General features: G+C 37.8%; 1 protein-coding gene across 3 annotated transcripts in view; it reads right to left on the reverse strand.

The window, feature by feature from the left end:
- RNLS (renalase, FAD dependent amine oxidase) overlaps positions 1-12302 on the reverse strand; it is a 229346-nt gene that overhangs the window by 42253 nt on the left and 174791 nt on the right. For 2 of the 3 annotated variants that reach the window (XM_079794251.1, XM_079794252.1), the window contains exon 5: positions 6901-7074. The exons of the other annotated variant lie outside the window; for it this stretch is intronic. In XM_079794251.1, coding sequence (XP_079650377.1) covers positions 6901-7074 — 174 coding nt within the window. The remainder of the gene's footprint in view (positions 1-6900; positions 7075-12302) is intronic. 3 annotated transcript variants of the gene reach the window in all.

A 12302-nucleotide genomic window follows, 5' to 3' on the forward strand; every position in this document is an offset into this window, starting at 1 on the left:
TATTCATCATAAAAAGTCATCTGATTCTCATTCTCCTCCTATCTTCCACTAACAGTGGATAAAAATGACATTCCATCACCTTCACCTCGGCCTCGTGTGTTCTGGACCAATTCTTGGCCAACCTGAAGGTCTTGTGTAAATCTCAGCTGGACTGCCACAAGTTCTGGCCAATACCACAAGTGAAAACATCACTCTCAGAGGGCAGGGCAGGCAGAACACAAAGGTGGAATGTTGACACAGAAAGGGATTTAGAGTATTTAATGTTTAAGACTTCTTAGTGTGGATGCTATATAAATCTGTAATTTGGAATTGAAATTGCTTTTAGTTACAGGAAATACCAGGCAGCTGTAGACCCCAGACTCTCTTTACCCTTTGCTCACTGCTTTTTGGACTTTTCTTGACTTATATGCATATATTGAACTTTTCAGTAGCCTCAGAGAAAGTTAAATAATGGGCCATACTAAAGTTTCTGATTTATTCATGGATTTAAATGTTCCATAGCCTCCATATTTAATTTCTTCACCAAAAGAAAGAAAATTATTGGGTTCATGTTGACAAAAGGTCTTAAGAGTTCTTTTAAAGGTTCATAATATTATCACAAGGCAACATGATTCTTCCCGGTTTTAATTACAGATGAGTAATGTTCTCTATATGGTATATATCAGTGCATCCATTTATATTTATGAGGACTCTTGCTTAACTCCAAGTCTCTATCTATATCAACAGAGCCTTTCTGTATCTATATCTATGTCCTTCAGAATTCTCATTTGAGTAGACGTTTTATGAGGGTGGGGACTATGGAATCCTAGCATTCAATACATATTTGTAAATAATTAATTGTTCAACTGAATCAATTGAGAATTCAAAATGTCTAAGTCAAATATTTGTAGATTTGATTTTTCTGAAAGAAACTTCCATAAGATATATTTCCCCCCTGTAATATGCTCTGTAGAATATTTTTAAAGTTTATTTTTGATGTTATATATTTAGCTGCTTTCCCACTTTGTGCTCCATCTCTGGCATTGAATTTTTTTTCTTTCAGCATTGATTTTCATACTGAGTTAACTTGCTTGGCAAGTGGGAGGACAAGTGCTATCTTGGATGTGACTCTTTCCCATTGAGGATAGCGTGATAGGGAAACCAGAGGCTGAAAGGGATCTATCTGTTGTTTGTTTTTACTTTGTGTGCAAATGTTCTCCTTGCATTTCATTTTCTAAAGAAAACCCACTTTTGTTTTTTAGAAGTGGCAAATATTATGTGAAATAAGATTAGTCTGTTTTATAATTTTTACTTATTTTAAATGACAACAATGAATATTTATTTTATATATTATATATACATATGTATATTCACATATATTTTATATAAGTACATTTATACATTTATATATATGTACACACACATATATAGGGTGTCCCCCCAAAAATGTATACACACACTTTAAAGGCAGTATTTATTAAAATACATTTCATTTTCAGAATTGAGCTTTCAGCTCTTAAAGTGTATATATATGTTTTGGGAACAACCTGTATTGTTTTTATTCCTGAGAGATCACCCCAGAATATTTATATTACAATCATGTGACATTCTATGGCATCATTGTAATAATGGGATGGATACTTATAATTAGAACTTGATTACTATTTATTAAATTATCTTAACAGATTTATATAGACAGCATAATTGGATTACCAATGACTATATCTATTATACAAAAGCCATTATCATGAACTTTGTAACTGATTACTGTTACTATTATTATTTTAAATATATTTTTATTGATTTCAGAGGGGAAGAGAGAGGGAGAGATAGAAACATCAATGATGAGAGAGAATCATTGAATGGCTGCCTCCTGCACACTCCATACTGGGGATCAAGACTGCATGTGCCCTGAGCGGGAATTGAACCATGACCTCCAGGTTCATAGTTCGATGCTCAACCACTGAGCTACACCGGCCAGGCACTGTTATTTTAAGATGATGATTGCTATTTTATCTGAGCTCTGGTTCTGAAGTTGGTACAGATTTTTCATGCTTATAGATCTTTTCCTTCCCCCCCCCCCTACCTCCTTTCCCCCTTTTTCTTTCTTTTAAAATATATTTTATTGATTTTTTACAGAGAGAAAGGGAGAGGGATAGAGAGTTAGAAACATCGATGAGAGAGAAAAATCCATCAGCTGCCTCCTGCACACCCCCTACTGGGGATGATCCCACAACCTTGATACATGCCCTTGACCGGAATCGAACCTGGGACCCTTGAGTCCACAGGCTGATGCTCTATCCACTGAGCCAAACCAGTTAGGGCATTTCCCCCTTTTTCTTATTCTTCCTTTTCTTTTTTTGTTCTAATTATAAAGTATTACCTATCTGGATTAAATTTTCTGCAAGTTTATGAACAAATAATTCCACATTTATTCAAATCCTAAGGCAGACCCCTTTGTGCTGTTGATTAGATTGTTATCTGCTTAACTGGAATTATCAGGAACTCCCTTAAGTCACACAAGATGATTGGATTTAAGATCCTGGGCCCATCCCAGTTCTTTGTAGGATTTCATACTGTGTTCCTGTCTTTTATAAAGAGTTAATGTAATAAACAGCTATATGAAATAACATTTCTGCATCTTTTGTAAAACAGCTATTAAAGGCAATACATGTTATATTAGTGTTTGTTACTCAAGGATCCTAACAATAAAGTCCTTGCAAATATAAATTCCATGTGATGAAAAAGTTTAGTCATTTGTTTGTTTTCTTTTTGGATGGATTGGATTATATCCTTTGAGATATTGAAAGCTACATAATTATGGTGATTGCTCATCATATTTCTAGAGTTCAGATTGTGTTAATATCTTCAGATTGCTGCATATTGGTCTTTTACCAATCATTAGTGCTCTTCCAGATGGTGAACAGGGAATGATGCTCAATCATTTTCAGGAAAAGTTATACATTTTATTTATGCCACCTTGACTCCTATCTGCACTAGTGACAGGGGGTTGTATTCACCTAAATTAGGCTCATTTATTTATGTCCTTTGCTTTAGAGAATATAATATCCAAATTAAAGACTGAAATTACTAATTATATGAATAGGTATCCTAGATACTGACTTATTATTTACTAAGTGCCACTTAGTAATAAGTACCACTTATTATTTACTAAGTTTATATTTTTAAACTTTTTCACCCTCAACCCTTTAGGGGTAAAATCAGTAGCATTTTGCAAACTGATTTGATGACTGAGCCCCTTCCCTGCATCTTAAGAAACTGGTGTTCAATTGAACACATTTTGGGAAACAGAAACCTAAGTGTATTGGGTCATACCCATAACTACTGGTACTTGAAGTTGAGTCTCGTACATCTTGGAAATGAGCTCCTCTGCCTAAGGAGACTTTGGTTCTGGTCTGGCTTCCTGCATGTATTGTGTGTTCCTGAGACCTGACAAATGATTACACCTTGACCTCTGTCGGGTTTGGGCCACTAATCCTTTATCCCCCGGCTCTCTTCATGTAGGTTCAGCCCCGTTAGCCTTTGTCTATCTTGTTGCTGACCCACCTTGACAAGAAAACAAATGTTTCCCTTTATTAGTTGAGTCTGTGTATTATAACATTAATTCTTGATTCAATCAAGCACCCCAAATAAAGGGTGGGTTTGGAATAGTGTTAGTGACATAAAAAGACAACTTTTACTGTTCTAGTTAAATATCAATATCAATAAAATACAGTAGAGTTCAGTGGATAGATCATTGGCCTGTGGACTGAAAGGTCCCAGGTTCGATTCTGGTCAAGTGCATGTACCTTGGTTGTGGGCACATCCCTAGTAGGAGGTGTGCAGGAGGCAGCTGATCGATGTTTCTCTCTCATCAATGTTTCTAACTCTCTATCCCTCTCCCTTCCTCACTATAAAAAATCAATAAAAATATATTTTAAAAAAATACAGTAGAATTATAGTTTGTGGATACTTACATGATGAGGATTCACCTAGACACACTTCACATCCTGCCCCAGGTAGTGAGAAAAAATAGTTTAAATGCAAGGCAGTTAGATTTTACATTAGGGAATGCCATTATTGGAGGCCTCCCATAATTTAAAACTTGCATATCCAAGATTAATTTTTCATAAAACTGACATAGGAATGCAGGTATTTCTTTGCTGTCTGAAGTGGCACCACCATGGGCTGTAGCAAAAACATGGTTTCCTATTCACCTGGCCCTCTAGCTTTAAAATTGTGTGATTGTTAACATTAAAAACAATTGTATTTCTATTTTTTCAAATGCTGCTGATCATGTGAGAATTTATTAATATTTTTATGCTATGCTATTTCAAATTTGAATGACTCTGATTTTATAAATTGCTACTGCATTATGTAGTATTGGTGCTTTCATCCACCAACCCATTCCATTTGTAGAGAGACTTTAATCTGTTAGGAAGTATGACTGCTATTTCTTTCTTTCCTTTCATAGTAGAAAATAGCACTCTGCCCTATAAATGCAAACCAAGTATTTCATCAGGCCTCACCCAAAGAAACTGAAATCTATTGAATGTTGGAAAAAATACTCAATTTACTGCAAGTTACATCACTCTCCAAAATGTCATGTAGTTTTAAGGGATGTTCAAAGATAATTTTGAATATACATGGTTCTTCTCTTTATGTGCCAACTTTAGAACTTTACCTCCCACATAAGATGTGACTCTACTTGAAGATAATAGGCATTATTTGTTGCCAACCCAACATTCACCACTGTTCTTTCTTCCTAAAAAAACCCAAGAATATTTTTATGGGTTTCTACCCATTATATGACTAAAGAGGAGATTATCCTAATACTAGTTTCAAGAGTGAATCTTACTTTGTCTAGGTTCATCACCGTATCTCCCCACCCCCCACCCCCAAATACACACACACACACACACACACACACACACACACACACACGCCAGTGATTCCTTTCAGACTGGTCGAGTAATCCAATTCTGACCTATGAGATACAAGATGAAGTCAGTTGAGGGGTTTCTGGAAAGATTTCCTTGATTCTTAGAAAGGGGCAGAGGCAGAAATAGTTCCTCTTCTTCCTAAACATGTCGTTGCGTCTAGATGTGACTCCAGCAGTCACTGCCATCTCGCTACCAGTCTTCTGAGGATGTCAACATCAAGAATGAAAAAGAGAGCAGAGAAGGCCAAATCTAGGTCCTTGAAGATATTGCTCAGTTCTTTAATCAACCAATTTTGAAATCTCCCTAATTTCTTCCTCTGAGATGTGTCAGTAAGCATGGGACGTCATAACAAAATACCATAGATAAGTGGCTTTAACACCAGAAATGTATTTCACTCAGTTCTAGAGATTGGGAAGTCCAAGATCAAGGAACTGACTCACTTGTCATGGTGAGAATTCTCTTCTTGGTTTGCAGACAGCTTACCTTCTCACCTTGTAATGATCCTCAGTTGGTCTTTCTTACGTATGTGCACAAGGGTGGAGAGAGAGAGAGCTCTCTTCTTCAATTTATAAGGCCACCAATCCTATTGGATTATGATCCCACCCTTATGACCCCACTTAACCTTAATTACCTCCTAAAAGCCCTATCTTCAAATATAATTACATTAGGGGTTAAAGCTTCAACATATAAATTTTGGGATGATACAAATTCAGTCCATAGCAGATAACAACAAATGTCCTTAGGTTGTTTAAACAAGCTTGAATTGTTTTCATCTACTGTTATATATTACTGAATACATCCTAACAGATATCATGTCTTATGAAGCAATACACAAAGGATAGTGTCTAATTCATGACATATAACACAAGAAGATCAAAGGCTATTTTTCTTTTCTTAGAACAAAGCAGTTATAGAGTTAAAACTGGTTAGTTCATGGCTGTCAAAGGGCATTTCATGAACTGCTGATTGTACATATATGTGGTATCATGTTAACATAAACAGTCCAGCCCTGAGGGAGTTTTAAGTTATAAAAGAAACATTTTTCTAAGATCATGTGCTCTGATAAAAAACCATGCTCCAGCCCAGTTCTATCATTATAGAGTTCTGGCAAGCCACGAGACATTAGATGGTGATTTTATCAAGCAAGACTTCTAACTAATGGCTCGACGAAACCATCACTGCATCATAAAACACTGTAACAGATTGAAATGACAATCCCCTTCAAGAATTTTGTAATTTTAGATTATTGCAATTTAGTCCACAAAAAGCAGTATCTCAGGGATCAACACAATCCTACAAATAAGAATACACGTTCGCCTTTATGCCTGAAATGAATCAGTTATGTTTATTCTTGCAATTCAAGTCTAATTTGTATAACTATCTTCAATAAAAAGGGTGGAGTACAGATTTTATCCCATTCTGGTAAAGCTCTTATGAAACATTTTACCTATCATTTAGTTACATTATATACAAAGTAATTTTATGTAGTCTCCCAAAAGAAAATTAAATAAGTAAAATTATATTAAAGTGAAGGTTTTTTATAACACTGTTAAAACTCACCTCTTTTTTTTTCTAGCCTTGGAAGTAGAAATAAGAGCAGCACTTACCAAATTTTAAAAACAAAACCCAACAAAAATCAAACTCCACCAAGAAACAAATGACGAGAGAAATACATTTGCATATAGATGAATCCATATTAAAGCCAAGGAACGTGGGCCATTTTGAAATCTTAAACCTCCTGACACGATTTTTATGAACTCGGTAACACAAACCATGTTGTAAGTGATTTTCTGCAAAAAATTTGCTGGTTTCACCGTGTATTGTATCATTGGCCAAATGTGACATTAAATTTTATCCCCTGTGGCTTGGAGTTAAATGCTTGCTCTGTGCAGAATGGCAACACTCAATTAAACAGCATTTTTCATGATCTACACCCACCATTGTTACTGTATTTAAGGGAAATAATGGGGGTACTGACCTATATTGCGTTTCTTATTATCAATGGAGATGAAGCGTATGCAGGGATTACTGGTGATGTACTGCCCGGCCCAAGGGACATCAATCTTCGTGCCAGCTTCATAAAAGAGGCCCAGAGCGTAGCGAGAGGAGTAGCTCACAGACTCCAGTTGCTGCCTTTGGCATTCACTAATCACTGTGGAAGAAAAGTAGAGGCCATCAAACTTGCAAATATCATCTTTCCTGTTAGTACATCAAATACAGAAGTCCTTTAAACTAGCTTCAACTGGTTCCACCAATTCCATCTCACTCACAATGAATTTTGAAAGGTAAGGTGAAATAACATCAGCTTTCATTTCTTTTAAGAATGATTACTGACCTTGGCACAATTGTTTTTACCAAGCTGAAGGTCCAAACTTCTTAGACTGGCATTCAAGGCTCTCAAAATTTGACGCCAATTTGCCTTTCTAGCTTTGTATCCTAGTTATTATCCTGGGACTGTCTGGCAACGTTATAGATTCCATAAACTGAGCACTTACTATGAGTTAGATTCTTTGCCAAACACTTGCCACAAGCATTTCAATCTATTCCAACAACTGCTAAGTAAGGTAGAGTATTATTCCCCTGTGGCAGTTGGGGAGACCAATGCTCCATGCCTTATGGACTCTTAAATTCTTCCATGTCATATAGAGATTTGTTGGCTTGTCATCTTCCTGCCAGGATTATAACAGTCCCTTAAGTACAGGGACCACACCTTCATCATCTTAGTTATAGGCCTCTACCCTACTCATTACAGGCACACCAACGATGAAAGTATAAAGGTATAGAAAGGCAAGCACAGACATGCAAAGTTAAAACGTAGGAGGTAAATAATTAACAAATGGAAAAAGACTGGGAAACGAATTAGGCAGGTTTAGGTTCAAATCTTGACTTTGCTACTTACTAGGTGTGTGACACTGGTCAAGCTACTTAATTATTCTAATTATAGTGCTCTTGTCTACAAGTGGCAATACTAGTACAGGATGTATTAGTATATTGTGAGGATTACATGAATAATGCATGTCACAGTGCTTGGCATAGGATAAGTGTTCATTAGATAGGCACTTTTTCTATTATAGAGAAGAAATTATTTAGGAAAATGTGAAAGTGTCCATCCTGGGGTGTAGAAGGAAGAAATCTCCTTCACTTTTTAATTTCCATCTCCAATCTCCCTACCCTAAAGAGTCTCGGGGAACTGCTTGCTCATACATGTACAGCATTAATAACTTGCATCTCAGGGAAGGCCATAATTCTGTTCTGAAGATTTAGGCAGACTGATTAATAAATGGAACATAGGAGCCAGCCAGTGTGGCTCTGTGGTTGAGCATTGACCTATGAACCAGGAGGTCACAGTTCCATTCTTGGTCAGGACTTATGTCCAGGTTATGGGCTCGATCCTCAGTAGGGGGCGTGCAGAAGGCAGCCGATCAATGATGCTCTCTCATCGATTGATGCTTCTCTCTCTCTCCCTCTCCCTCTCCCTTTCCCTCCCCCTCCCCCCTCCCCCCTCCTCCCTCCCTCTCCCTCTCCCTCTCTGAAACTTGTATATATATATATTTAAAAAAAATAAATGGAACATATAAAAAGTTTTCATTAACCTAGTGAAAAACATCCTAAAATATCCTAATCTAAAACAGTAGGGATAGGCAGATCTCAAGGATGACAGCTAACTTTAGCTAAACCTTAGAGTAATGACTAGGAAGTCAAGAGAAGACAAGAGGGTATTCAGTGAATTATTTAAGCACAATAATAATCTTATATATGATCATAACATATTCTACAAAACAGTTTTAGAACTAAGACCTCATTTAATCTTCACAAAAACCATGCAAGGTAGATGTTTTTACTCTCCTCATTGTACATCCTTAGGAAGCTGAGATTCACAGTGGTTCAGGAACTTGCCCTATGTTATTCAGCTTCCAACTCGTGGGGTCAAGATAAAGGCACAATTCTCAAATTGAAGTTAGGCACAGATACTCATGAATCCATACTACCCCTTTGTGATCTGTAAGTTTGAGTTTCAAAATGAACTTTGGCATTGCTTTCTCTTCGGACATTAATGATTATTTTGTACTCACTTAGAAGTATACCAGTAAGCCATCACTCCTTTAACCATCATGTTCTGCTTATTAAAAGATATTAACCTACTTGATGAACAAATGATCTTCTGACATTGGCCTCATTATACTCAACGTATCTCGGGCTTCATTTTTCTATTTAATCTGTTTTTAAAGTTATAGGCTTGATATTATGCATAACTGCTCTTTGAGAGGGAAGAGGTAAAGAAGACTATTACTAGCAGTTGAGCACATATTGGGGTCTTATTACTAAGTTTCCCATTTTTTCAGTTAAAAAACAAACAACAAAACTGTATAGTCAGCTATTTAGTAATTGAAAGGGTCTAAAACTCTCCTTTTTTTCTTTAAACCAAAAGTGAAGGGTCAACTAGATTGACAACCAAACTGGACCTTCCCCACCTCCACATGCACAATTTGCACGTTTAGCTAGTTTTTAGATAAGCTGCCAAGTGGCAAATCCCACTGGGTGATCCTTTGAAAATGTAATTGATATCTATATAGAAACAGAAATTAACCTTAAACACTCTAGTCTGTTCTGGGGGCTCTACAATTCATTCTGAGTACAGGGAGGTGAGACTTCTGACTGAAACAACTCAATTACTTACAAAACATTCATCTTCAGGGCTTTAAAAGTCTTTGATTGTTGCAGGATCTAAAAAAATGTTCTGATTTTGTTTCAAAGTTTTTCTTATACAAATGCCAAAGGAAGCATCTCTAGGTCTAATATATATATACTGGAAAGAAATATATATATATACTGGAAAGAAAATTGATAGGTTTTTTACTATCATTGTATATCATATACTATCATGTGCCATTTATCCAAAAAACTAAATCTCATATAAAAATGCCCATTTCAATAAAATGAATCTTTACCTGGATGCTATCCTAATTTAATTCTGAACCACTATGATTATATAGTCTCTGTAACTATACACACACGTACATATAATATTGAATGCACTTTATGACTATATTGTGAGTAAAGTAGCTATAAATTGTATTGAACAGGGTCGTTTACATTCTTACTTTCATCAGTAAAAAGAATTGTTCTTATTCCATCATTCTTGTACCTATGCCTGTGTGTTGCACGTGTGTGTGCATGTGTGGATATGGGGGAGGTGAAGGACAGAGGGAGAAATGGGAAGAGGGAGAGGGAGAGAGAGAGGGAGGGAGGGAGGGAGGAAGAGAGAGAGAGAGAGAGCGAACCCAGGCTGTACTCCTGAAAACATCAAGTAAGTAATTTCATTTGTTGTCTCCTAATGTAATCTCATTCTTTCAGTTTTCTAACCTATAAAAGAAGACTAAACATACACATTCTGACTATTTCCTATGTTTTTTGGTGATGATCTCATTCATTCATTCATTCATTCATTGTCTACTTTATGCCTGACACTGTTCTAGATGTTAGAGAGATAAAGCAGAAAGATAAAGTCCCTGCTCTCATGTAGCTTATATACCAGTGGTGGAGAGACTAATTATAAGTAAATAAAACTAAATTGTATATCTGTTGGTAATAAGAACTACAAGGAAAAATAAAGCAAGGTGAAGGAATAAAAGTGACAGGTATGGGTAGTGAGGCTATTTTCTATAGGCTGTCAGGGTATATGTATCCTCGGAGGATTTTATTCTGATTGACATGTGAAGTTACTACCAGTGATGAGCCAAGGACAGATACGACCCAGCTTCCGTTTTAAAAATTATTCTGGCTACAGGGGAAGACTGCAGGGATGCAACAGAGGATTTAGGGCAAACAGCTTTGCAGTAGTCTTGGATTGGAGAGAACAATAGAGGAGGTCAGGAGTGGTTACATTTTGGATGGAATATTCGCATATGTATGTGTGCATAAATAAAAACATGTACATTATATTTTACACTGGAGGCCTGGTGCACGAAATTCGTGCATGGGGGGCGGGTGTCCCTCAGCCCAGCCTGCACCCTCTCCAATCTGGGACCCCTTGAGGGAAGTCTGACTGCCCGTTTAGGCCCGATCCCGGTAGGATTGGGCCTAAACGGGCAGTCAGACATCCCTCTCACAATCCAGGACTGCTGGCTCCCAACTGCTCGCCTGCCTGCCTTCCTTATTGTCCCTAACTGCTTCTACCTGCCAGCCTGATCACCCCCTAACCCCCTGCCAGCCTGATTGATGCCTAACTGCTCCCCTGCCAGCCTGTTTGCCCCTAACTGCCCTCCCCTGCAGGCCTGGTCACCCCTAACTGCCCTCCCCTGCAGGCTTGATCACCCCCAACTGCCCTCCCTTGCAGGCCTGGTCCCTCCCAACTGCTCTCCCCTGCTGGCCTGATTGCCCACAACTGCCCTCCCTTGCAGACCAGGTCCCTCCCAACTGCCCTCCCCTGCTGGCCATCTTGTGGCAGCCATCTTGTGTCCACATGGGGACAGTCATCTTTGATCACATGGGGGCAGCCATCTTGTGTATTAGAGTGACAGTCAATTTGCATATTATTCTTTTATTAGTTAGGATAGAGGCCTGGTGCATGGGTGGGGGCCAGCTGGTTTGCCCTGAAGGGTGTCCTGGATCAGGGTGGTGGTTCCCTTGGGGCATGGGGCGGCCTGGACGAGTGACTTGTGGTGGTTTGCAGGCTGGCCATGCCCCCCGGCAACCCAAGCAGAGGCCCTGGTTCCTGGGATTTATTTATCTTCTAAAATTGAAACTTTGTAGCCTTCAGCAGAACCAAGCCTCCTGCTCGCTCTGTGGCCACAGCCATCTTGTTTAATTTGCATACTCGCTCCTGATTGGCTGCTGGGTGTGGCTTGTGGGTGTAGCGAAGGTACGGTCAATTTGCATATCACTCTTTTATTAGATAGGAAATGTGTGTGCATCCATGTGTGTATATAGGTGTCACACACAGACACATATAACTATATCTGATGTAACTTTTAATTGAGGTTTAACATACATACAGAAAAGTATGCCTTGATGAATTTTCATGAAGTGAACCTACCAGTATAATCACTCACTATGTTAAAAAAAACCCATATCATTACTAGAACCCCAGAAGTTGCCTTCTCTCTCCTTTTCAGGCACTCCCTGCCAAGAATAATAAGTAATCCAAAATTCTAACACCATTGATTTGTTTAGCTGTTTTTGAATATCACATAAACAAAATGATGCAGTATGTACCCATTTGTCTGCCTTCTTTTACTTAGCATTATGCTTGTGATATTTATAATTGTTGTTACATGTAATTGTAGTTAATTATAGTTTATGTGAAAGAGTATTGTATAAACTATATATATACTACACTGTATTTATCCATTCTACTGCTGATGGACATTTGGATTGTTT

The sequence above is a fragment of the Cnephaeus nilssonii genome (genome assembly GCF_951640355.1).
Source record: "Cnephaeus nilssonii genome assembly, chromosome: 16".
In the NCBI taxonomy this organism is placed as follows: Eukaryota; Metazoa; Chordata; class Mammalia; order Chiroptera; family Vespertilionidae; genus Cnephaeus; species Cnephaeus nilssonii.